A 23,772-nucleotide genomic window follows, 5' to 3' on the forward strand; every position below is an offset into this window, starting at 1 on the left:
TCGTAGGAAAGGATGGAAGGAATTTTGGAGAGGAAAGATCATGAACTTAGTTTTGAACATGTTAAGTTTTAGACATCTATAGAACAGCCAGTTTGAAATGTCTAGTCGGTTGCTGGAGGTGAGAATCTGGAGGCAAAGAGAAAGGTTGGATCAAGGCATTTCTTCTGGTTGTCCCCCATTCCTGGAATGCTTTCCCTCTTCAACTCTGCCTACTGACTTTCCTGGTTTCCTTTAAGTCCCACCTAAAATCCCATCTTTTACAGGAAGCCTCCCCCATATCCTCCTAATTCTACTGCCTTTCCTCTGTTAATTATTTTCTATCTATCCTATACATAACATGCTTCATAGATATTTGTTTGCATACTTTCTCCCCCATTAGATTGCAAGCTCCTTGAGGGCAGGGACTGTCCTTTGCCTCTTTTTGTGTCCCCAGGGGTTGGAACAGTACCTGGCATATAGTAGGTACTTAATAAATATCGATGAATTGATCAGTAGATCTGAGAAACATCAGCTTAGAGACATCATTGAAACCATGGGAGCCGATGAGATCATCAGGTAAAATAGTATAGCAGAAGAAGGAGACTGAAGATGAAGTCCTGGGGGACACTTCCCTTTAGTGTATGTGACATGGATGAAGATCCAGCAAAGAAGACAGATGGGGGAGAACCAAGATAGAGCAGTGTCATGAAAACCTAGAGAAGAGAAGGCACTAAGGAGACAAGGGTGATTCTCCTCATCAAAAGCTGCAAAAGGGTCAAGAAAGATAAGGATTGAAAAAAGGTCATTTGATTTGGCAATTGAGTTCATTCATTCATTCATTCATTCATTCATTGGGATGAATAAACTCGTATAACATCTGAGTTGGAAGGCACCTTCCAAATCATCTCATCTTACCCACCTCACCCCCATTTTGTAGATGTCTTGTGGGGGGGAAGTAATTTACTTATGCTGCTATTAGCAAAGCTAGGATTCAAGCCAAGTGGAATCTCCTGACCACCCTTACCCACCTCCTACCCCCAGTGGAATGTCTTTTTCGGGGGGGGGGGGGGTTGAGGCAATGGGGTTAAATGATTTGCTCAAGGTCATACAGTTAGTAAGTGTCCAGTGTCTGAGGCCAGATTTGAACTCAGGTCCTCCTGACTCCAAGACCGTAGCTCTATCCACTGCACCACTTCGCTGCCTCCTTGAATGTCATTTCTACTGTTGTTGAGTAGCTTTTTTCAATCTGACTTTCAGTGTCTGACTCTTCATGAACCCATCTGGGGTTTTCTTGGCAAAGATAATGGAGAACTTTGTCATTTCCTTCTCTGACTCATTTTACAGATGAGGAAACTGAGGCAAATACGGTAAAGTGATTTGCCCAGGGTCACACAGGTAGTAAGTGTTTGAGGCCAGATCAGAACTCACATAGATGAGTCTTCCTGACTCCAGGCTGGGCACTCTTATCCACTGTGCCACCTAGCTGCCCTGTCATTTCTACTACCTAGCACACCTACATCCCAGCATACCTCAGAAAGGGAGTGGAAAGAGTGTCTGATGAGTTCTGTCTCTATTCTTTACAGGGGATCAATATGTGCCAGTGATTAGGGCAATCCCTAGGTCCTAGGGCTGAAGGTAATTCTCTTCCTGGGGGAATATAGGTGGGAACCAAATGGGGATCCAAGCCATCCCAAGCCAGCATCCAGGTCAAGTGGAGAATTTAGGTCTCTCTAGAGAGCTGAAATCCAAGTGACTGGGATGAGCAGAAATCTAAGTACAGGAGTAGATTCAAGCTGGAGAGTCAGTCCTGGATCAGAAGGAGGCATACAGGGAATGCTGGCAAGTCAACTCTAGGTCTGACTCAACCTTCCTGTCCAGAGCTTTGGCTTTTTGTGGTTACTGTACATTCCCCACCCCCGCCCTGTGCTGATGTGTCAGCATGACCATTGGCCTGCTCCATCCTTCCCCTCAGGGCTTCAGCCCAGTCTAGGAAGCCAAAGGCTCAGAGACAAGCAACTTTGGATATCTAACAGGTAAAGTGTTAAGATATACACACAGATCCCAATCTGCTTATTGGAGGCTTCACCTTAAAGTTTGTCCGCTTTCAGAGAGACCACCATTTTAACTGGCATTAAAACCCAGCGGAATTTGCTGTCTGGTAGGGGTAGATTTTTTGGCCTAGGTGGTCTTCCTGCTTCACAGAAATCCCATCATAAGCTAGACTGTTTTACCTACAAGACAAGCCTACCTGGCTAAGTTTGATTTGTCTTTTTGCAATGACCTCTGCTTGCCAGGACTGAGTTTGCTCCAAGATTATCTCCATTTTATTCTGTCTATATCTTGTTTACATGTTGTCTCCTCCATTAAACTGTAAGCTCCTTGAGAATAGGGACTGGTTTAGGTGGAGGGTTTTTCCCTTTTTTTGGTATTACCAGCACTTAACACAGTGCAGGCAGTAGGTGCTAATAAATGCTTGTTGGCACATAGTAGGTGCCAATAAATACTTGGTATCACCAGCATGTAATGAAGTATAGATAGTAGGTGCTAATAAATGCTTGTTGGCTTGACTTAACTGATTCTGTGTCTGGCTGGTCTGTTTCCTTGTAATAGGAAAAGACAGTGGAATGAAGATGGCATTTTCCCTTGTTAAAGGACTGGGACCAAGCAGTGTATGCATAGTTTCTTTTCCTTTTTGCTGGTAAGCTCTATAAGGGTAGAAGCTGTGTGACTTTTATCTTTGTATTGTTAGTTCAAGCCTTATGCATACTAGGTGTTTAACAAATGTTTACTGGGTTTATTTTTAAAGGGCATGCCATTACTAAGGTGTTGTGGAACTTGAGGGCAATAAAGACAGGGAGGCCTCAGTAACCCACACTGGAATTTTTACAATTGGCAGGAGAGTAATCAGTCCCCTCCCTTGAGAAACTGGCTGGGTGGCCAGAGCTTAATTTGTAATAGGAAGGATTTAAGTTGGATTTCCGTACTTCCCACAGAATGGATAATGAACTCTCTTATCCAGGGGTCAGTCAGGTTTGTCTACTTCCTCAAAGCAGAATATACCAATCCTCCTCCTCCCTCTCTGCTAATCAAAATTTATAATAGGACTGGGAGCTGGGGAGAGGAAAGCTCATATGGTTCCATAGCTCATCATTCCTCCCCTGGTCCATTATAAGTTTCCAAAATGCTCTCCTGCTTCTAACATTACCCATCTCCAGTCTATCCCCCACAAAAGATGCCATAATAATCTTCCTAAAGCACAGTTCAGACCATGTCACTCACTCACTCAAAAATCCCCAATAATTCCCTATTAGCCTCTAAAATAAACTACCAACCCCCTTAGCTTGGCCTTTCTTTAAGTCTCTCCTCATTCATGATCCTATGATCTTAGTATTGTAGCTCCAGCCTACCTTTCCAGCCTGCTTTCACATGATTTCTACTGGCACAATCGCCATTCCATTGAGATAGATCACCTTTCATCTCCTGCCTCCATGTATTTGCACAGAATGTCCCACACACCTGCCATGATTCCCCACCCTCTTCCTTCCACTTCTTAGAATCTCTCTAGCTTCCCTTAAGGCTCAGCTTAGGTGCCACCTCGCTAAAGGAAGTTCTCCTTATCCCATTATTTTTGATTTACTTGGCACACATTTTGTAGTTGTTCATTTGTCTACACATTGGGTTTGCTGAATTGTGTATCTACGCAGGAGAGTGCCAGCTCCTTGAGGGCAGGCATTTTCATTCTTGCCAGTCTTGCCCCGGAGGAATTCCTTAATCAATGCTTGCTGAAGTGACTTGACTGAAACGAATCTGCCAGCCCCATTGAGTCAACAATGGTGTGACCTGGCATCTAGAAAAGCCGGTGAAGGTAGGTTTGTTGCATTAAGCCAGAGCTGGAAGGGCTCTTAGAGTTCGTCCTTTGGGGTGGGGGAGGGGGAGGGCGGGGAAAAGGATGTGCTAAGTTGCACTATGCTCAGTCCTGGTCATATCACAAAGTTGGAGTTTCACATTGAGTTCTGGGGCCATATTTTAGGAAAGGCCTTATTGATAAGAGAGAGTAGATGTAGAGGGCACGTGGATGGTGAGAGAACTGGAGATCAACACCCCAAATTAGGGATGGCGTGTTTTGGGGAGGGGAAGGGGCATTGTTGAGGGCTGGATCATTCCCGGAGACCGCTGAAGAGTCACTGCAGGGCAGGGTCTGGGACCAAGGACTGCATTCGGTTTTTCCAATCGGATTCGGAATAGGAAGATTTGGGTTTCAGTCCCGATTCGGCCAGGTGCTAGCTGTGTGACCTTGGACAAGTCCTTTCCTCACTCTATCTGGTGTCAGTTTCCTCTTCTGTAAAAGTAGGGAGTTGGATTAGATGCTCTTGCAAATCCCTTACACTTCTAACATTGTATGAAAATGTTCTTTTCCGGGTGACGCGAAAATCTCTGCCTTTCACAGAAGGGTACCTGGCTGGGCTGGTGATGATGTAAAAGCTGCTTGAAGGGAGAAGGGAGGGGGGAGGAGGAGTGGTAGGCTGGTGACCAAGACAAGAGAGAGCCGGCTTCCCCTCTCCCCAAAGTGGGATTGCCAAACCTTGCCCCGCCTCCAGCTCCCTGCAGGCTTTATGGGGCCCGACCAGCTATGCTTGTAGGTGCAAGGGTGCCGGCAGGGCCCTTGAGCCACTGCCTGGAGCGAGCCTGGAGGCCTTGACAGTGGAGCCTCTTAGACCTAGGGCCATGCCCAGGCCCTATCACCCTCTACCACCACCCAAAAGACACTTCGGGGTCATAGAAATTAATTCGAGCTGCAGAACTCCAGGGAACTTGCCAACTCATACCTAGAGACGCAGATGCTCGTTAGCACTGGGAAAGCCAGAGCTGGGCGGGCTCTTAGAGCTCATCTAGAGGCCGCCTTGTTTTACCGAGGTGACAGCTGAAGTCCAACGAGAGCAAGCGATTTTCCAAAGAGCACGATCGCTGGTGTAGGGTTCAGAGTCCAGGACTGCAAGCTGGGAGATCTGTCAGGCTCCATGCTAGGCACCCAAGATACAAAGATGAAACCAAAACGTACTTGCCTTCAAGGAACTTACATGGGGTGAGGGAGAAAAAGAACAATATGCATATATAATGACCCTTCTGTTAGAAGGGGCCCCAGCGGCCATCCAATCCAGCCTTTTTTTTTACAGAGACTGCCCCAAGGTCATCCCCAGGTCCTCTGACTCAGATGGTCTAACTCCGATGTTTTGTCCACTGTGCCCTTCTATCTCCCATATAAAAACACATTGGAAATACGAACAAAATAAATCCAAGGTTGTTTTGGGGGGAGTGGGAGGGCACTAGAAGCTGGGGGGGGGGGTGAGAGGAAGGGTTTTTATACAGCTGTGTGACCATGGACAAGTTCTTTCTTGTTTCTGGGCCTCAGTTTCCCCATCTTAAAACAAGAAGTTTAGAGGGGAGCGCTGGTCCTCAAATTCATAAGTTCACACACAGTCGATTAGCATTTATGGAGCGCCTATGTGCCAGTCCCCGTGCTAAGTGCTGGGAATATACTGTCACAACCCAGCTAACAACAACTCACATCTATATAGCGCTTTAAGGTTTGCAAAGCATTTTTCATAAGTGATTTCATTTGATCCACGACAAATCTGATCCACGACAGATCCAGACAGACACCCCGTCTGGATCTCAAGGTCCTCTGCAAAATTCGGGTGTGTGTGTATGTGTGTGAGCGCTGAAGTTCTTTCGGCTTTGACTGGCAGTCTCAACTATCCATACAGATCATATACATTTAGCGGGGAAGGACTTTGGAGATTAAAGGACAAATGATTATGGAATTTAAAAGGGTACAACCCTCTCATTTTAGAGAAAGAAACACAGGCTCATCGACTTGTCCAAGGTCACAAGCAGTAAGTGACAAAAATGGGCTTGAGCCCGGGTTCCCAATGCTCCGCCCGCCTCCTCCCCACTGTACAAGGAGAGGGTGGGTGTCATACAGGCACACACATTCAGATGGAGAGATGAGCCCTTCTGGGCCTCAGTTTCTCCATCTGTAAGATGAGGCGGCTGGACTAGACGCTCTCCCAGCACCGATAGCAGCGTACTCTCCGCGCCCCGCAGTGCTCACGCAGACAACACACCCCGCCCGGCAGATGCACACACGCCGCAGGTCCCGCCCGCTTCCAACCCCCCAGCTCCCCTTGCCCGCGCTGTAGACGTGGAGCCCAGGTCTGGGTCGGGCCCCGCCCCGCCGCGCAAGTCCGGCTCCCCGCCTCCGGCCCGGCCCCGCCCCGCCCCGCCCCGCCCCGCCCTCTCCCGGCCCGAGGACGCTAGCTGGAGCAGGGGCGCTGGGTGGCTCCGCCCCCGCCTCCCATTGGCCTACGGGCTGTCACCCTGTCGCGGGAGGCGGGGGCGGGGCGGGTGGTTTCGAGGGCAGGCTTTGCTTTGTCATTCGTCCCCCGTGCTGACGCTGACGCTGCCGGCGCGGCCTGGCGCTCTTGGGACTGCGGAGAGGGCTCGCGCGGCTGTGGTCCGGGTGTTCCCCGTGGGGGGTGGATGGGGACGTGAAGGAGGGCCAGGGTGCGAGCCCTTATATAATGAGGCGGCTGCGGAGACCGCGGCGAGCGATCGTGGAGACCGCGGCGAGCGATCACCGAGCCGTGATTTGGGGCCCTCGTCACATGCTGCTCCGTGCGGGATGCTGGATTGCAGAAGCTTCCCAATACGATATACAATACAACATGACAAATGTAATATGTGATATAGTATAATATAATAATTTAATATAATATGGTGTAATATACCGTCACAACAAAGCATCATATAAGATGTTATATTTATAGGGCCTATTTATAAGCCCCTATTTAAACTCTCGCTGATTGGCCTAGACGCCGCTTCAGACCCCATTGTGATTGGCGCGTTCTTCCGTCCGTCAAGAAGGCGGGCTTTAGACTCGACTGGGCCCCAGCAGGCTCTAGGATTGGCCCGGGCGGAGGTAGCTGTGACTCCGATTGGTCGGTCTTGCCGTCGGTCGGGGCGGGGGAGGCGGGGCCGGAGGGCGGCTGGCCGTGGGGCGGGCGGGCCCCGGAATTGTCATTTCTTTGTTTCCGAAGGCGGAGGAGGCTCCGCGGCCCCCCCTCCTCGGCCCCCGCCCCCGGCCCCGTCCCCACCCCCTCCCCCCGGGGGCTGGCTCCGCGGCAGTGACCGGCCCCAGGGTAGAGTCCAGGCCCGGAGCGCCGAGAGCGGCGGCGGCGGCGGCGGCGGAGGAGGAGGCGGCGGCGGCGGCGGCAGTGCGGGGCGGGCGGGCGCCGGGAGCGGCGGCTCGGGCTCAGCTCGGGCGGCGGAGGCGGAGGAGGAGGCGGTAGCAGCGGCGGCGGCAGCGGCGGCGGCGGCTCGGGCCCCCGGCCCCCCAGCGGGAGGAGGATGAAGCGGCGGAACGCGGACTGCAGCAAACTCCGCCGCCCCCTAAAGCGGAACCGGATCACCGAGGGCATCTACGGCAGGTGAGGCCCCGGCCCGCCCCGGCCCCGTTATGTAAGCCCGGCCCCACTAGGCCGCACACCCGCCGCCCGCCGCCCGCAGGGGGCTTTCCGGACGGCCCAGGGCCGCCCGCCGCCGACCAGCCTGGTCTGTGGAGGCGGGGCGGGGCCCGCCGGGCCGGGTGGCCAGCGGGGCTAATGCTGCCGCCGCCGCCGCCGCCGCCGCCGCCGCCGCCGCTGACTGCAACCCGGGGGTGGGGGGCCAGGAGGGGAGCCGCGCACAGACCCCCCCAGACACACACACGGGCGAGGGAGACCCACTCACAGACACCCCCGAGACACACACACACGGGTGGGGGAGAGCCACTCACAGACACCCCACACACACCCCCCCTCCCAGACACACACACACACACACACACATGCACACACACGCCAGGGCGACCCACTCACAGATACCCCCCCCCCCAGATACACACAGGAGGGGATACCTACTCACAGACCACCCCATCACAGACACACACAGACCAGGGCGTACTCACAGACACCCACCACTGCCCCAGACGCACACATACAAAAGGGAGACCCACTCACAGATATCTTCTCCCTCCCCACACAGACACATACAGAAGGGTCACACACACACACACACACAAAACCTGCTCACAGGATATGCCCCCAGACACACACAAGTCAGGACCTACTCACAGACCACCCTCATTCCTCAGACACATGTATAGACCAGGACCTTTACTCACAGACCACCCCCCCCACTCCAACTTATACCCTGAACACAGGCTGGGAAAACTTTCTCACAGACACACACACACTCTCACTCCCAGGAGAGTCCCCCTCATCTTCACAGGAGACCCCTCTCACATACCTCTCCTCAACAGACCTCATCCTCACAAGACACTCCTCTCTAAAGATAACCCCCACGTGCAGACACTACCAACCACCATCCTCACAAGAGACTGCCCCAAACATATGGACTCACCTGTCCTAATGATACTGCCTACCTATAGACAGCTGCCCACATAGAGTTACTTCCATCCTCACAGGAGACCCCCCTCAAGACAAACCTCCCCACATACAGAAACCCCATCCTCACAGGAGACTGCCCCAAAGATACTTTCTTCATCACAAGAGACTCCCCCCTCCACCCCTGCAAAAAACAAAACAAAACAAAAAAAACACCTAAAACAACGTCATACACATGTCCTAATCCTCACAAAAAAAAGTCACCTAGGAGACAACCTTCCAAACACATATACCCCTTTCATCATAGGATTTATACCCCACAAAATAGTCCATGCACAGTCTTCCCTGGAGATGCCCCCTAAAAACACCCTCATACAAAGACAGCTACTTTTTCACAGGATGCCCCTCAATAAGATAGCTTTACATACTTCCCCTTTCTTACGTGAGAGGCCCCCCACAAGACAACCTCCACACACTTGGATATTTCCTTCCTCACAGAGGCACCCACAAAAGACAGCCTCTGTACACCTGGATGTCTCCTTCCTCATAGGGAGGCCTCTCCCCATCAGACAGGCTCCACATATCTGGGTACTCCCTTCCTCACAGAAGATGGACTTACAAGACAATCTTCTCTACATATAGGGACCCCATCTCTCACTGGAGGTCTCTCCTAAAAGATAACACCCCCCTTTTTCTCACAGGGGATCCTCCACAAGATAGTGCCTTCACCTGGACCCACCCCCCCCTTTGCACCAGGGATGCCTCCATGGCACAGCCTCCCTCTACACAGCGGCTTTCTAAAAGGAGGCCTCCTACACGCAGCTTCCTGAATACTTACTTGGTCATCCCATTCCTCATAGGGGAGGACCCCCACAAAACAACACACACACCTGGAACTTTCTTCCTTAAAGGTCCACTTCAAGACAGCACCCTTTATATATAAATATCTTAACAGGAGGTTGCCCTGGAAAGCAGCCTACCTGGACACAGCCTTCCACCAAGAAAGCCCCTGCTCAGAGATACTCCTTTTTATAGTAGGATCTCCGTCCTCAGGAGATGGCCCTTTTCTCCCAGGAGGCCCCCCACATAAAGACACTCTTTCTCATAGCTCCGCAGATGTTCCCATCCTCTTAGGAAAGCTGCCACCACGTAACACCTCTTCTTCACGGGAGGCTTCTCTCCAGGGCCACCCCCTTTTACATAGCCTTCCAGATACTTTCTTGCTCAAGATACCTCTACACTCAGGACCATCCGGCCCCCAAAAAAGAACTCTCCTCTAGATACCCTCTTTTTTCCAGATCATTTTCCCTATAGACTCACCCTTCCTTCCAGGGGAAATTCCTCCACAGGATACTCCTTTTTCTTATGGAGTCGGCCTGCACACATAGACAACTCCTTCCTCAAAAGGGAAGGGTCTCTCTGCACCCATTTCACCCCTTGCCCCCCATACCTCTTTACACACAAACCCTTTTCCTCACTGGAAGCTTTTCCCCTCCATACAGAGTCTCTTTCTCATAGAGGGAGTTTCCCTCCCCCCTCCCAAAATCCCCCTCACACACAACTGTATACACTCTTGTAAGAACTGAGGAGGGGGGAAAGGAAAACCTTTTTTGAAAGGGCATTTCTGGATGGCCTAGGACTTCTGATTTCTCAGAACCATAAGTGGATAAGTTTTTCAGTGTGGAGAAAAAGATGGTGTTTGGATCAGTCTGGCGGGCAGCATCTTTAGTCTTTCCTGGCCTACTTCAGAGGAGCCAAGGCTCCTCCGCCCCTCAGCAGTTCTCTGGAATGGTGGGGGGTGTCCAGTCCATTTTCTCTTTCTGTTCCACTTGGGTACTGAGGGGAAAGCTGCTGCAAAAAATCAGGGACCCTGAACTTGATTGAGGTTCTGTAGGGGCTACTGTTAACTCTGTAGACACTTTTCTTGTTTGAATTTAATTAGGAAAACAATTTTAACATTACAAAGAAAGTTTTTCTTGAAATCTTGTGCTGGGGGAAAAGTCCTTGTTGGAGCAAATTGTCCCCAAATCTTGCATCTTCTTTTGTCCATACACCCCTCCTTCCCCCATTCCAAGCACTCTGGGCTCAGGGAAAATCTACAGGTTCATGTCAGTTTCAGTGTTCATCATTTAAAATCCTAGGCCCTCAGCAGCATTCATACACAGTAATCATTTTTGTTCTCATGGTGTTAATTCTAAATGGTATTTGTTTTGGTCAAGGAACCTATTGGGAAAGTAACTGGAGAATTTCCAGTGAGTGAAAATTTACTTAAGTTGTCCTCAATGTGTCTTAAACATTTGTTTTTCTAGCCAGGGGCCTTACAGGAGTGTGTGAGGTGACTAAGACACCTGGGATGTCTTAGCATCACTGTACAGCTTTATACATGTTATTGTTCACATACATGGGATGACTGTTTTCTTAAGTAGCTGATGTACCTGCATCATTTTTTAAAAACCATATATATAAGAGCATAATTAAAGCAAAGAGTTCTAGAATGTATCTTTGTGTGGTGACTCATCAAGACCATTTCAACCAAAACCATAAAAAAGGAAAAAATAATAATTTTTTCCCTTGGTCACTTAATGGTGGTAAATGGTTGGTAAAACTAAGTGAATATATTCAATTTAAGTTGAAAACCACAATTTTTGAATAAAAAGCAGATCCCTTTGTTATTAGGAAATATATGAAAAACTTAACAGGTGGTGACTTGAGAATAAAGTGTGCTAGAGTAAACAAACTATGAATAACTGTGAAATTTGAATATCTGCTATATACAGTGACGTGACATTGGTCTTCCATTTATAGGAAGAGTCCCAGTATGTTTCCATGGGTCCTGTTGTGTTTCAGGTTGCACATGCATTTTGTTCAAGGTCCATCATCTTGTTACTATGTTGCTGATGGTCCTTTTGACTTTGAATTTTCTTAGGGAAGTTAATGAGCCTCAAGTCATCAGTTTTTGAAACTTCCCCAGAAACATTTAATTGTATCTGTCATTTCCTTCATATGTGTTCTGGCATCTTAATTGGACCTTATGAGGTGGCACGTAAAAATGAATTTGCACATTTCCTCTAGCAAATATCAAGCGAGATCCACCAGTTATTCTCTGTTTCTGAGTGTATTATGGAGTAGAAGGATTACAAGTTTCAGTGAGTCTCTTCTAGCTCAGTACTAGTTTCCAAAAGGAAATTTATAGCAAAGTCCAATTGCTTCAGTTCTAAATTGAAGGAGTAAGCTAACTGTAAAATCAGGGCCTCTTAACCTGGACAGTCTATGAATTTTATTTTTAAAAAATTGTTTGATAACTTTATTTCAGTATAATTGATTCCCTTTGCAATCCTATGCATTTTAAAAACATTCATTGAGAAGAAGTCCATAGGCTTCACCAGATTGTCCATGGGGTCCACAGGACACATAAGAAAGTTAATAACGCTATTATAAATAATGTTCAAAGGTTCATGAAGATCAGCAATAGGCATCAAAATTTTCTATTTAAAATAAAATTTCATATGTAAGGTTTGCCCCCCCCCACCCCATTCCCTGTTGCCCATTTGGTTCTCCACAGTTGGTTAACTTTTATTTCATTCACCAGAAAGCTGTTTTCATCTGACCCTGATCACTATCCTGACCAACAGGGGGCAGACTTCCCAATTACTTTATCCTCTTTCTACCTTACATGGAGTCAGTGGTGGGATGGTACAAGGTCCAGATTAGTGATGTAGGAATTCAGAACTCACAGTGTTGACAGAGGAGTCTCATCTGTTGCCTTAAAAGGGGTTCCAAGCGGAGTGTCAATAATTTCATGATATAACAAAGATATAACAAGATGTGGAAACCTCATTTTGTATTATAAGCTAACAAATGAAAGCTTCATTGCTACAGCAACAAGCTAGTAGCATATAGCTTTAACTTTCAAAGCTTCCCATAAGCCTGTTTGCTTTAGTCTTTGAGAAAGGTGGATGCCATTGTAAGCTTTGGCACACCTGTAATCAAAACTTGTAGGTTCTTCTCTTGCTTAAAAATCCATTTGGTGGCAAAATGGTCTTTTGAGTAGCTTTTGCCACTGGTCGCCTTTCTAGCAACTGTTAATAAACTGTCTTTTGATTCAGATGTAGCTCATGGTCAATTTAGAGGGAATGCTAGGAGTTTGCTTCAAACTCAGAAATATATTTTTTAAAGGAAGCCAGTTTTGTATGTCAACTTAAAATTGAAGAACAGAAAAATTTAAAGGAGGTAACATGATGTGGGAGAAATCACCAGTTTGGAATCAGTGGGCACCTGTCTTTTGTTCCTGGCTCTTCTACTTACTGTTCATGTGACTTGTGTTCTGAGCCTCAATTTACTCATCTGTAAAATGAGGGGGTTAGAATAGATGACCTTTAAGGTCTCTTCCAGTACTGATCCTGTGATCCATCTATTTTTATTTATAGGTTTTTGTTGTTGTTGTTTACCAAACATATGATTTCATCGGGGTAGGGAACTCTCCCTAAATTTTAATGTAATGACCTTTCTCTACCTGTGAAGATTGACACCTGTAATTTATAGGGGGGGGAGGGGAAGGGATTAAGCAGCTTGCCCAGGGTCACATAACTGTTAGTGGAACTTGGAACTACTCTCTCCTGGGCCGCTTCTCTTTTCCCTCTTTTCCAGGCTGTTTCTCATATGTCTACATGTCTGTCTGTAGTTGTGTGTGTGTGTGTGTGTGTGTGTGTGTTTGTGTAATGGGTTCAGATCCCTTCTCAGACACTAATATGTGACCATGGGCAAGTCATTTAACCTGTCCTCAGTTTCCTTGTTTGTAAAATGAGGGGGGTTGGACTTAATGTCATCTGAGGTCTTTTCCAGCTTCAATCTGTGTAAAATGAGAGGGTTGGGTTAGATCATCTCTAAGGTTTGTGGTAGTTGCTACTTTCTTTGATCCTATGATTTTGTTTTTAAAATACTAGAGTGTTTGTGCTGTTTAAAAGACCTCATCACAGAACTTTGGGCTTGGAGAGATCTCGGAGGCCACCTAGTTCAGCCCGGACCAGACAGGAATGCCCTTATCAGCACCCCTCCTTGGCTTGATGCCTTTGACGTAGAAGGCACCTGTTGCTTCATTCCGTCTTTGGACTGCTCTGGTGGTTACCAGGCTTTTTATTACATACACTAAAGTCTAAATTTGCTTATCTTCACTTTCCACCTTGCTTCTGGTTTTGCCTCAGGGTGAAGGCCCTTCAGATACTTAGAGATAGCTATCATGTCTTCCCTCTGTCCTTCTGTTCTCTGGGCTGAACATTCCTACTTCCTTCCCCTGAACCTCCTAAGGCATGATCTTGAGACCTTTCTTCAGCTTGGTTACACTTCTTTAGTTAAACTCTTGCTTATTAATGTCCTTTCTACACGGTGGCACCCAGAATTGAATACAGTCCTCTGGACATGTTCCGATCAGGGCACAATAGAACAGCAACATCACCTGGATGCTGGACCTGTCTTGATGTTGCTTAAGGCCACCTGGCCATTCTTGGCTGCTGTTGCTATTCCATTGCTGATTCCTTTTGAGTCTGCAGTCCTCTTTCTCCCCCACATCTTTTTCAGACAAACACCCCCCCCCCCATCTTATACTTGTGCATTGGATTTCTTGGGGAACCCAAGGATAAGAGTTCATCCCAATTAAATTTCATCATCTAGAATTCGACCTAACATTTTAGTCTGCCATGATCGTTTTGGATCTTAACTCTCTTATACAGTGAATTTGTGAGAGAATTTATTGTATTTAGTAGAGAAATTAAGTCAGCATTCTGGCCTGTGTATGGGTTCATATAACTATGTTAGAGCTAGAAGATACATGAGTCTAAGACAGTTTTCCTAATTTAATGGTTGAGGAAATGGAATCGGGTTTTCCACTTCTGAGGAAGGAGGTCACACAGTTACTTGTAGGGACAGAATTGGTTCTTGACTCCAAGTTTTTCTCTTCCAAGTCCAGCCCTCTTTCGATAATGCCACACAACCCATTTTGCTTTTCTTTCAGACATCCAAGTCCTCTTCTTTCCAGAGACTTAAATGCTGATTCTTCTAGTTCTAAAGCCCAGCCTTAGTCTCCTCTGGGCTTCCATTTTTCACAGCAGCAGGATTGGCCTTGATGGTTCATGTGTACTGCAGCCGAAACCCTAGATGCCAATGTTGCAGCCTCACCACCTAAAAAGAGCAGTACTCTGCTCCCCAGCCTCAAAAAGTATTCCATTAATGAAGAGAGATCTTCACTAACACTAGCCTAGAGATGAGTGATAATATTGGTATTGTTGCATTGACGTATTTGGGAAAGATTGGAAGAGAGCAGAGAAAGTGAAATGTGGCTTCTGGCCTGATCTGTCTCGGGTTCCCAGTTTGATATGTTTAGAAAAACTGCCAGATACAATTTTGACACTATTTTATCTCCATTTTTAAAAAGGCTTTCTCTCCCCTGTACTCCGTAGGGGTCCACCTGCCATTGCTGTTTATAGATTATTTTAAGCTACTGTTACTGGATTGGGAGAGTAGGTCAATTTAGAAAAATAAAGGATCCATTCCAAATGGTTTGCTTAAAAGCTTCCAATTTTTTTCAAAATGACATTACTATCTTTTCCCCTCACATTTTCCTAATTTTCCTAATACCTTGTTATATCTGGAGATAAATTTTAACACTAGGCTTTATAACATTCTAATTATTTCCATTTTCATGCTTGTGATATTCTTATGTATCATCAAATCTACTCTGAGTTCCCTAAACCCAGAGAGACTTCCTCCTCCCTCTTTCTATTTTGCCTGGAACCCCTCTCAGATCTTCCGGTTGATATTAACCCCTTGATTTTTGTCACTTTCTAGGCCTGCAGCCAAATAAATAATATGTAAGCACACTTTGACATATATCTGCAGGCTTCTGAGAGAGAGTAGAAGTTTCACAAACATAGTTAAGAGCCACAAAGTAAAATATTGTATTGGGTTACTTTTCTAGATAAAAGTGCATGCACTTTAGATCAAGCGATTGCTCTGTCCTGTCTTTCCTCACTTTAGCTTACTTACTGTGTTTGGCTTGTTTTCAAGGATTAAGTCCAGAAGATCGATGAGTTAGCTTTTCCACAAGCTAGAGAAGGAAAATGGTACATACCAACAGTAGGAACATATCCTTTGGAAGGCGGGTTTTTTTCCTCCCTATCAAGAGTATCTTAAAATACCTAAGAAATTATTGTTACCTTAAAATCTCATCTTCAGGTGCCCACCACCTAATTGTGAACTTAAAAAAAAATCTTTAAAGGCTACTACATTTTAATTTGACTTTAACATAATTAAAATCAACTCAGACCCAATACAGAATCTCTTTATCATCGTCCTTGAAGTCATTGAGCACTTTTATGTCTCTGGAGCTTATTCCTTCTTCTCCTACCCTATAACCTTGAGGATGGCCACTCACTGTTGAGTCGTGGGATTGTGACATCAGAGGTAAGTTTTTCCACCCTCATCAGCTCTGTTGTCTTTCCCCTTCCCACCCCACCCCCTTTTTAAGTGATTTTGCATTTAGTTGCCTGAAATGGGGCAATCCCATCACAGAACCCTGGGATCCATTTCCTGTCCATCGTAGGGGAGGTGGCCAGAAATAATCTTTTGTTGTCATTACTGTTACCTTGTTTATCTTCAAAACACTTTTGAACACCAAATAAACCTCCCAATGCTCCTGTAAGTACCTTGCCTATGTCAAAAATGAAACAGTTGAAGATTCTCAGGAGAGAATCAGAGACCTGTCCAAGGTTGTTGCAGGAACCTTAGCCCTGTCAGGACTACGATGAACACTGGCTTGAGTCTTCTGTATGTGCCATGTATCAGGAGCCAGATTTTCTTTTGTACCTTTCTTGCACTGACCATCTATATTTCATGTATCATATTGTGTATATGTGTGTGTGTGTGTGCGTGTATACGTATATATTTACATTCTCTTTGTTGCCAGGTTATATGCAGAAGTAAAACTGGGTATGGAGCTAGGAGGCTTAGATTTGAATTCTAGCCTGCTGTCTGGAAAATTGTGGACAAGTTACTTAATTGCCCTCCACATCAGTTTCCTCATTTCTAAAATTGAGGGGGCTAGACAAGCTCTCTAAAGTATCTTCTAGCTCCAAATCGCACGTCGGTTTTTCATCTGTATAATGTAACTATTTTACAGTAGCTACTCCAGGATGATATTTATTGTTAGTGGTTTTTATGGTAACTACAAACTGACCAAAAATCAGATGACTAGTCAATCAGAAGACTTTCAAATAATTAAGGTTGTTTATACTTTTGTTATTTGATTTTAGAAATTTCAACTTCTTAGCCTTATGTTTTTATCATACAAGAGACTGAGAAGTAATCTTTCTTGAATTTTTTTTTTCCTTTTTTTTTTTGGTTTGTTTTTTGTTTAGGCAATCGGGGTTAAGTGACTTGCCCAGGGTTACGCAGCTAGTAAGTGTCAAATGTCTGAGGTCAGATTTGAACTCTGACGGTCCTCCTGGCTCCAAGGCCAGAGCCCTATCCACTGCACCACCTAACTGCCCCTTCTTTCTTGAATTCTTAAAACCCATTGCTTGTTCATGGCTTTTTATGTCTTCGGTTCAGAGATATAATATATTTATAAGGGGCTCTGTAGTTTGCAAAGTTGGTTCATGCTTGTTATCTAATTTGATTCTCGCAAGCTTGTGAAGTAGGTAGAGGTAAAATGAGGCTAATAACACCTCCCTCACAAAGTTGTTGAGGAACAAATGAGATAATTATCTGCATTACTTGCAAGCCTTAAATTCTATTTAGTATTTTATTTTCCCCAGTTATGTGTAAAAACAATTTTTAACATTCCTTTTTAAAACTTTGAGTTGCAAATTTTCTCCCTTCTTCCCTCCTCACACTCCCCCTTCCATTGAGAAGGCAAGCAATTCGATATAGCAAACATTAAATTCTATAAAAAATGCTACCTAGTGTTAGCTATTATTATTCCTATTTCCCAGATGAGGAAACTGAGACACCAAGAGATTGTTGTGACTTGCCACAGCCTAGGTCATATAGTTTGTTTAGTAACAAAATCAGGGGTGACAGTCCTGGTCTCCTCATGCTTAATCCGGTGATTTTTTTGACTCTGCATGGAAGTTGTTACAATGTCTTCTGCATCCTATGTGCCAAACCCAACTCACAGAGTTGTGGAGAATAACTGATATTTGGATAGAGGTTTACAGTTGTTCACAATAGCCCCGTGAGGTGAGTGGCACAAGTGTGTTATTATACCCATTTTATAGATGAGGAAATGAGGGCCTAGAGGTCCTAAGTGATCACCTGCAGGCATGGCAGCAAGTGGCACAGCTGCAGCTGGGAACTCAGTTTTCTAACTCCCAGGCTGGTACCCCAGTGTTATTGTGAGGGGGAAATGAGGTATTAGATGTGAAAATAGTTTTGGAAAATTAACTAAATAGATATGTTAGATAGATTTTGTCATTATCTTACACATAATGCGCAACAGTATTCTTAGTCCTCACAAAGACCCCATTCTGTCCCCTTAAGTGATGACATTGGCCTGGAGTTTTTGAAGAGAGGCAGTGTTGCATAGTGGATAGAATGCTGGCCTTGGATTCAGAAAGACCTGGGTTCACTTCCTTCTTCTCACACTTAACTGTGGGACCATGGGCAAGTCACTTAACCTCTTCAAGCCTCAGGTTCTCCATCTGTAAAATGGGAATTTGTGAGGTACCAATGATGTAATCTATGCAAAGTAATTTGCAAGCTTTAAAACACTATATAAATATCAGTTATTAATTATTGCTGAAGGCTCTGCTAGTGTAGCATAAGCTAAAACAGATCTTACCAAGCTGGAATGGCATCAAATATGTAGGTTCAGTGGCAAATTGTATATTTCTTATCCGAGAATCAGCTTAACATTCAAAAAAGGTCATTATGGCTTGACTACCAGGTGATGGATATTTTTTGAATATAGCAACTCATGAAACCTGAAGACATAGAGGGGTAGAAATTTGCCTTGGTGGAGGGAGGAGTACCTTTAGTGATTAAATCACTTGCCCTTTAAGTAGTAGTATTGGGTATATCCTCCTTCTGCCTTCCACTGTCTAGTGCCTCAGGATATAGTTGTGCTCAGTCATTCTTAGCAGCTGTGTGACATTGGGCTAGTCACATCACGCCTCTGAGGCCTCATGCTCTTCGCCTGTAAGATGAGGGGGGGGAGTGGAGAGTACTACTAAATGATTTCTAATGTCTCAGCTTTTGTAATTCTGAGCCTATAAATTCCTTTCACATAAGAATTGTATATGGATTTCCTAGCCTTTTAAAATATACTTTGTAGTTGTGGAATTGCTTCCCTTTGTTGTTGAGGTAGTTTACCACCAAAAGAGTAGGAATGATGATTCTATCCCACGTATCTAAAATTCCAAACTTTAAACTTGCACCACATGATCAAACCTGAAATTCCTTCTTTTCTTTTTTGTTTGAGCTTGTGTAAGAGTACCACACCCAGCTTGTTTTTTTTTTTTCCTAAAGCCTTCTTACCAAGTTTCTGAGCTAGGCATTTTCCATCAGGGCATTCATGTTTCGCATTATACTATAAAACAGTAGCTGTTGTTACCTACAAATTTTTGATTGTGGACAGGCTAATTAGGTGACCATGGCATTATCAAGGGGTCGAGTTGAACAAAGTTTTAATTGCCCTGGTCTCTTTTTTTTGGAGGGGGGAGGAAGGGTGATGGGGCTGTTTCCTTACATTAGAGTAAGGCTACTCAGAGAAACCGTTGTGGTTTCCAACCCATTTCACCAGATAACTTGACAGAGCCTACATATTGTAGGAATTTAGGTAGGGGAGTGGGAAGAGAGAGAGAGGCAAGGAGGCGAAGCGTCATGGTGGACTGGTCCTGAAATCCCAGAGTGAGTCAATTCAGCTCTTCCAAAAAGGAGAAACAGTCAATGAGAACAATTCGGGAATATCTGCAGTATTCTTTTTTTCTGTGTAAACCTAATAATAGTGTGTTCCTTTGTTGGTGTTGTAGCATTCAACTGCCCTTCCCATTCCCTGTCTGTCGTCTCTCCCTCTATCTTTAAGTGCTTGGTAAAATTTTGTGGGCATTTAAATATCCCTTTTGGTTATTGCTGAACTGTCTTCTTTTTTTACAAACAGGTTATTTTAAGTGTTTTCATTTAAGTTGTAATTAGATAATGACCTTGTCCTTGGCTCAGAAAGAACTTTAGAAAATGAAAGTTAGGACCCTGGAACGATCCAAATGTTTCTAATTTGGGGATAGGGCAGCTGACAATGTAGAGATGATTAGTAATGGTATTTATGAGGAGGCGGGGGAGAGGGCATAGTGAAAAGTACTTTGGATCAGGAATCCAAGAGACTTGGCTTTTTGTCCCAGCTTTGCCACTCTCACCTGAGCTAAGTCATTTAGCCCCAAGACTTGAGGTTTTACCTCTGTAGAATGTGGACATTTGACTAGATAACTTCTCATGTCCCTTCCAGCCTTGATTCTGTGAGCAATCTGTCTAATTTCTAAGGTGCTGATGGAAGAAGTAGATTTTGAGAAGGATGAGAGGAGACATCCTGTCTTCACTGGAGCTCTGTACGCAAAGTCCAGATGCTCATTTGTCGGGTGTATTGGAGCTGTGGTTCTTGGTCAAGTCTGGTTGGACTCTGGCCCCCAAGGTTCCTTCCAACTCTGATGTTCCATAAGAAAACCTTGAAAAGAGACTCAGTGAATGTGAGACTCTCATAGATAACCAGTGAGAGACAGGGCAGGGGCAGCCTGACGACCTTGTGAAAGCCCGGGGTGGGGGGGGGGGATGCAAAAGAAGATCACGAGCTGAAAAGCATAAAAGAAGAGTCAGAACTAAGGCTAAAAGTGCCAAGCAAAGGAGGGAAGGCGAGGATGGAGCTCTGTGGCTCCTAAACTCAGGCACTGAAGTGTTCCACATAGAGCTTTTTCCATTGTGTAAAGACCTGGTGACCTAACTGACCTAAGTGACACAAATGACCATTAGTCTTCTGGAGAAAAGGTCATGTTTTAAGGATTAATGACAATACCGTGGTGATTATGTGAGCAAAATGTGATGTAAATGGCAAAACTCTTACGTTGGAGAAAAGAAAGTGTCCTTTACTTGGAAATGCAGTTAAAGTAGAGTATTCAATCCTTTTCTTCCCATCAATCCAGTGTAGAGAATTACTGCCAAACACAAGAGGAAAACCAGTACTGGATGGCAAAATCAGGAATAGTACCATGGGAAAAATCAGTCACATTTGGCAAGAGATAGGAACAGAGCTCCACCAGGAAAGGAGAACAGGTCAGGCGGCCTGCTTTTCTTCATTTTGTTCATCCGTACAAGAAAAGGGGGAGGAACCAGGTGATCTCTAAGGCCCTTTGAACTAGGTTTTTCTCCTTCCCTTCTAATCCCAGCACATTGTCATCATTTGAGTGGTTAGTTGTCTTTGAGAAAACAAGATGCTGCATGCTACATTGGGATCCTGCCATGCCTCGGAGGGGCTGGGGCAGAAAGCAGGGGGAATGTTTCTTATCCACCTGGGCAGTGGTGGATAGCTAAGGCACACCTGTTTATTCATTCCAGAGCTGGTCCCCCAAAATCCTGCCAATAAATACCTTCCCATTCTGTTCTTTAAAGTACCGTAGGAATGCTCGAGTAAGGAGGTTAATTCCTCTTTAAAACAAATAAACTTCTTCAAAGGGAGGAAAAATAGTTTAATGAAAAGTAGTCTTTCAGATCAAGTCAGCATAAGGATGAGTGTTACGTATCTCGATCTTGCCAGATACCTTTCCATGAATTGCATATTGTTTTTCTGCCACCTTGCTAGAGGATTTAATACCCTTTAGTGAGAATGAGGACACAGTACTCATGTGGACAACAGGAATAACAAAATGAAAGTGAAAGGCAGCCAGAGTTTATGAATGTCATTTTCTGGTTGGCATGGATTTCTTGATTCCACAGCATTCCACCCTGCCTCTCCCCACCTCAGCCAACAGAAGCTTAGCATGCTGCCGGAATATGTTCTTGGAGAAAGTGTCACTTGGAAATTAACCGTATTTGACAAGTAAATGATGTACTGCTGTGGATGTCATATCATTGAATATACCTAATTATCTTTAAAGGCTCTTCACCACCTGATCTCTTTCACCTGTATAGTCTGAATCTCTATGAAAAGTCCTTGTCCATTGCCACATTATGGTCTGGAGGGCCACCTCTGGCTGAGCCAGCAGTGGAACCCCAGCTCTGGTAGGTCCTGTTGTGTTGGAAAGGCTTCCATGGAGGCCTGGTTATGGATAATTCAGTAACTCCCACTCAGAGTTCCCTTTATCTTAGACTTTCTTCTCTTGTGTACCTTTGATCTTCTGTCACTCAGAGACAACTGACTCTGCCCAGAAGATACTGCAGCACTGTCTATCCCCTCCAGTACTGCATCTTTCCTCATGCCCCCAATGTACTGGAGCAAAAGGAGGCATAGACATGCTCCTTGAAGCCCGCTACCACTTTCAGACCCTCCTTCTGCCACCTCTCTTTCTTTGAAGGTTATTCCTTTAATATTTATCACTTTGGACAGGCAGCTGTCTGCTGACTCTCAGGACATTCTTCCTCTTTTCTCAAGGAATTTAATCCCAGTCTTCCACTTCGCCTCACACCCACTGTTATGCTGGGAAACTTCAGCAAACATATTGATGTCCCTGAGCTATCCTGGCCTCCTCAGACTCCATGACACTTACCTTTTCTCCACCTCAGCCATCCCTAGGGATAATCACTCCGTCGTTTCCTACAAGTGTTCCATTTCAAGAACTCTGAAATTCCATCAGACTGTTTGAAATTCCTCCTTTTTCCAACCTTGCCTGTGCCTCGTTCTGTGCTCTCCCCATGATCTTCAGTCTCTGTCCCTCAGTGCTCTTCCAAGCCATCACCTTGTTCATTTCACTTTCTTCCTTTTCCAGTCTTGATCTTATCTTTAACCAGCTCAGCATTCTCCTGCCTTCCATTCTTGAATTCCTCCACTTAGGTCCTTTCTCGTTGCTGAGCCCCAGACATAGATTCCCTCTCACCGTCTACCTCCTCCACTCCTCCTTGTGTGCTACTGAGGGAGAGGAAGTTGTACTGAGTGGATCATTCATAGATTGGTGTTCAGTTTCAGTTGAGCCGTAACTGCCGCAAGCCAACCCTTTTACTGTCCCCTAATTGACTCGATTGTGTTTCCCACAGCAGCATTCCAAACTTCTCCTCTCAAGTCCTCCACTACAGCTTCTCCCTGTCCTCAATAGGACTCACTTCATACATTCATATTCACCCTGAGCACTCTTCCTCCCCTCTGCTTTAGGTCTCAAAACCCCTTATCATCTCCATCTCCTCCCTCAGTGTCTCGCTAAAAGTTGGCCAATCTCTTTGCCAAAGCCTTACCTTGTGCCTGTGATGCTGTCCTCTTGCAACTTCTCTTGTAAATTTTCCCTGTAATAGTTCTCCCCCACCTTCCCCCCCATCCCAGTGTTCAGTCTCTTCTTATCTATTGGTTCCTTCCCTGCTCTACCCAGGACCACCCCCCCCCCAGCCTTCATTTAACAATAATATCTCCTAAAACTAGTATCCTATTTTTCCCTTATATTGCAACATTCCTAGAAAAAGATGTCTGCACATATTGCCTTTACTATCTCACCACTCTAATTGTCAAATTCACCAACTTTTTGTTAGTCTTCATTCTTCATGATCTCTTCAAAGAGTTTTATGGTGTTGACCAACCTCTCCTCTTAGACGCTGTTTTCTGGAATTTCATAATGCTTCTCAGCCTTTTTGTTAATTCATTTATTTCTCTGAAGATGTATATCAGGTCTATTTATCCACTCCTAACCTCTCTCCTGACTGCCAGTCTCACCACTCCAGCTGCCCATTAGACATCTCAAAGTCTTTGTGTCCTGTGGACATATTAAACTTAGCATGTCTAAAATTGAATTCCACGTATTTCCCCCCAGATCCTTTCCCCTTCGGAAGTTGGGGAAGATACTACCATCCTCCCACTTACCCAGGTTCACAACTTAGGTGCCATCCTAGACTCCTCACTCTCTCTTACCCCCATATCCCATCTGTTGCCAAGGTGTATTGCTTCTACCTTAGCTACATCTCTTCTATATACTCCCCTTTTTCCTCTAGCACTGTTACCTTCTTGGTGCAGACCCTCATCACCTCATGCCTGGACTATTAAAACAGCCTACTAGTTGGCTTCTCTGCCTCAAATCTTTCCCACAGTCCAGCATATCCATTATTCAGCTTTAAAAGTGATCTTCCTCGATTGTAGTTCTGACCATGTCACTATCCTGTCCCCCTACAGTTCATTAAG

At 45.4% G+C, this 23,772-nt stretch overlaps 1 protein-coding gene across 1 annotated transcript in view; it reads left to right on the plus strand.

Moving 5' to 3' along the window:
* The first annotated feature begins 7,358 nt into the window (after positions 1-7,358).
* Positions 7,359-23,772, plus strand: part of MACO1 (macoilin 1) — an 80,948-nt gene continuing 64,534 nt past the window's right edge. Inside the window, exon 1 of the mRNA XM_027864870.1 lies at positions 7,359-7,466. Within this exon, the coding sequence (XP_027720671.1) occupies positions 7,387-7,466 (80 nt within the window). The 5' untranslated portion in view covers positions 7,359-7,386. The remainder of the gene's footprint in view (positions 7,467-23,772) is intronic.

This window comes from Vombatus ursinus, unplaced genomic scaffold (assembly GCF_900497805.2).
Source record: "Vombatus ursinus unplaced genomic scaffold, bare-nosed wombat genome assembly UNPS02014777.1, whole genome shotgun sequence".
NCBI lineage: Eukaryota > Metazoa > Chordata > Mammalia > Diprotodontia > Vombatidae > Vombatus > Vombatus ursinus.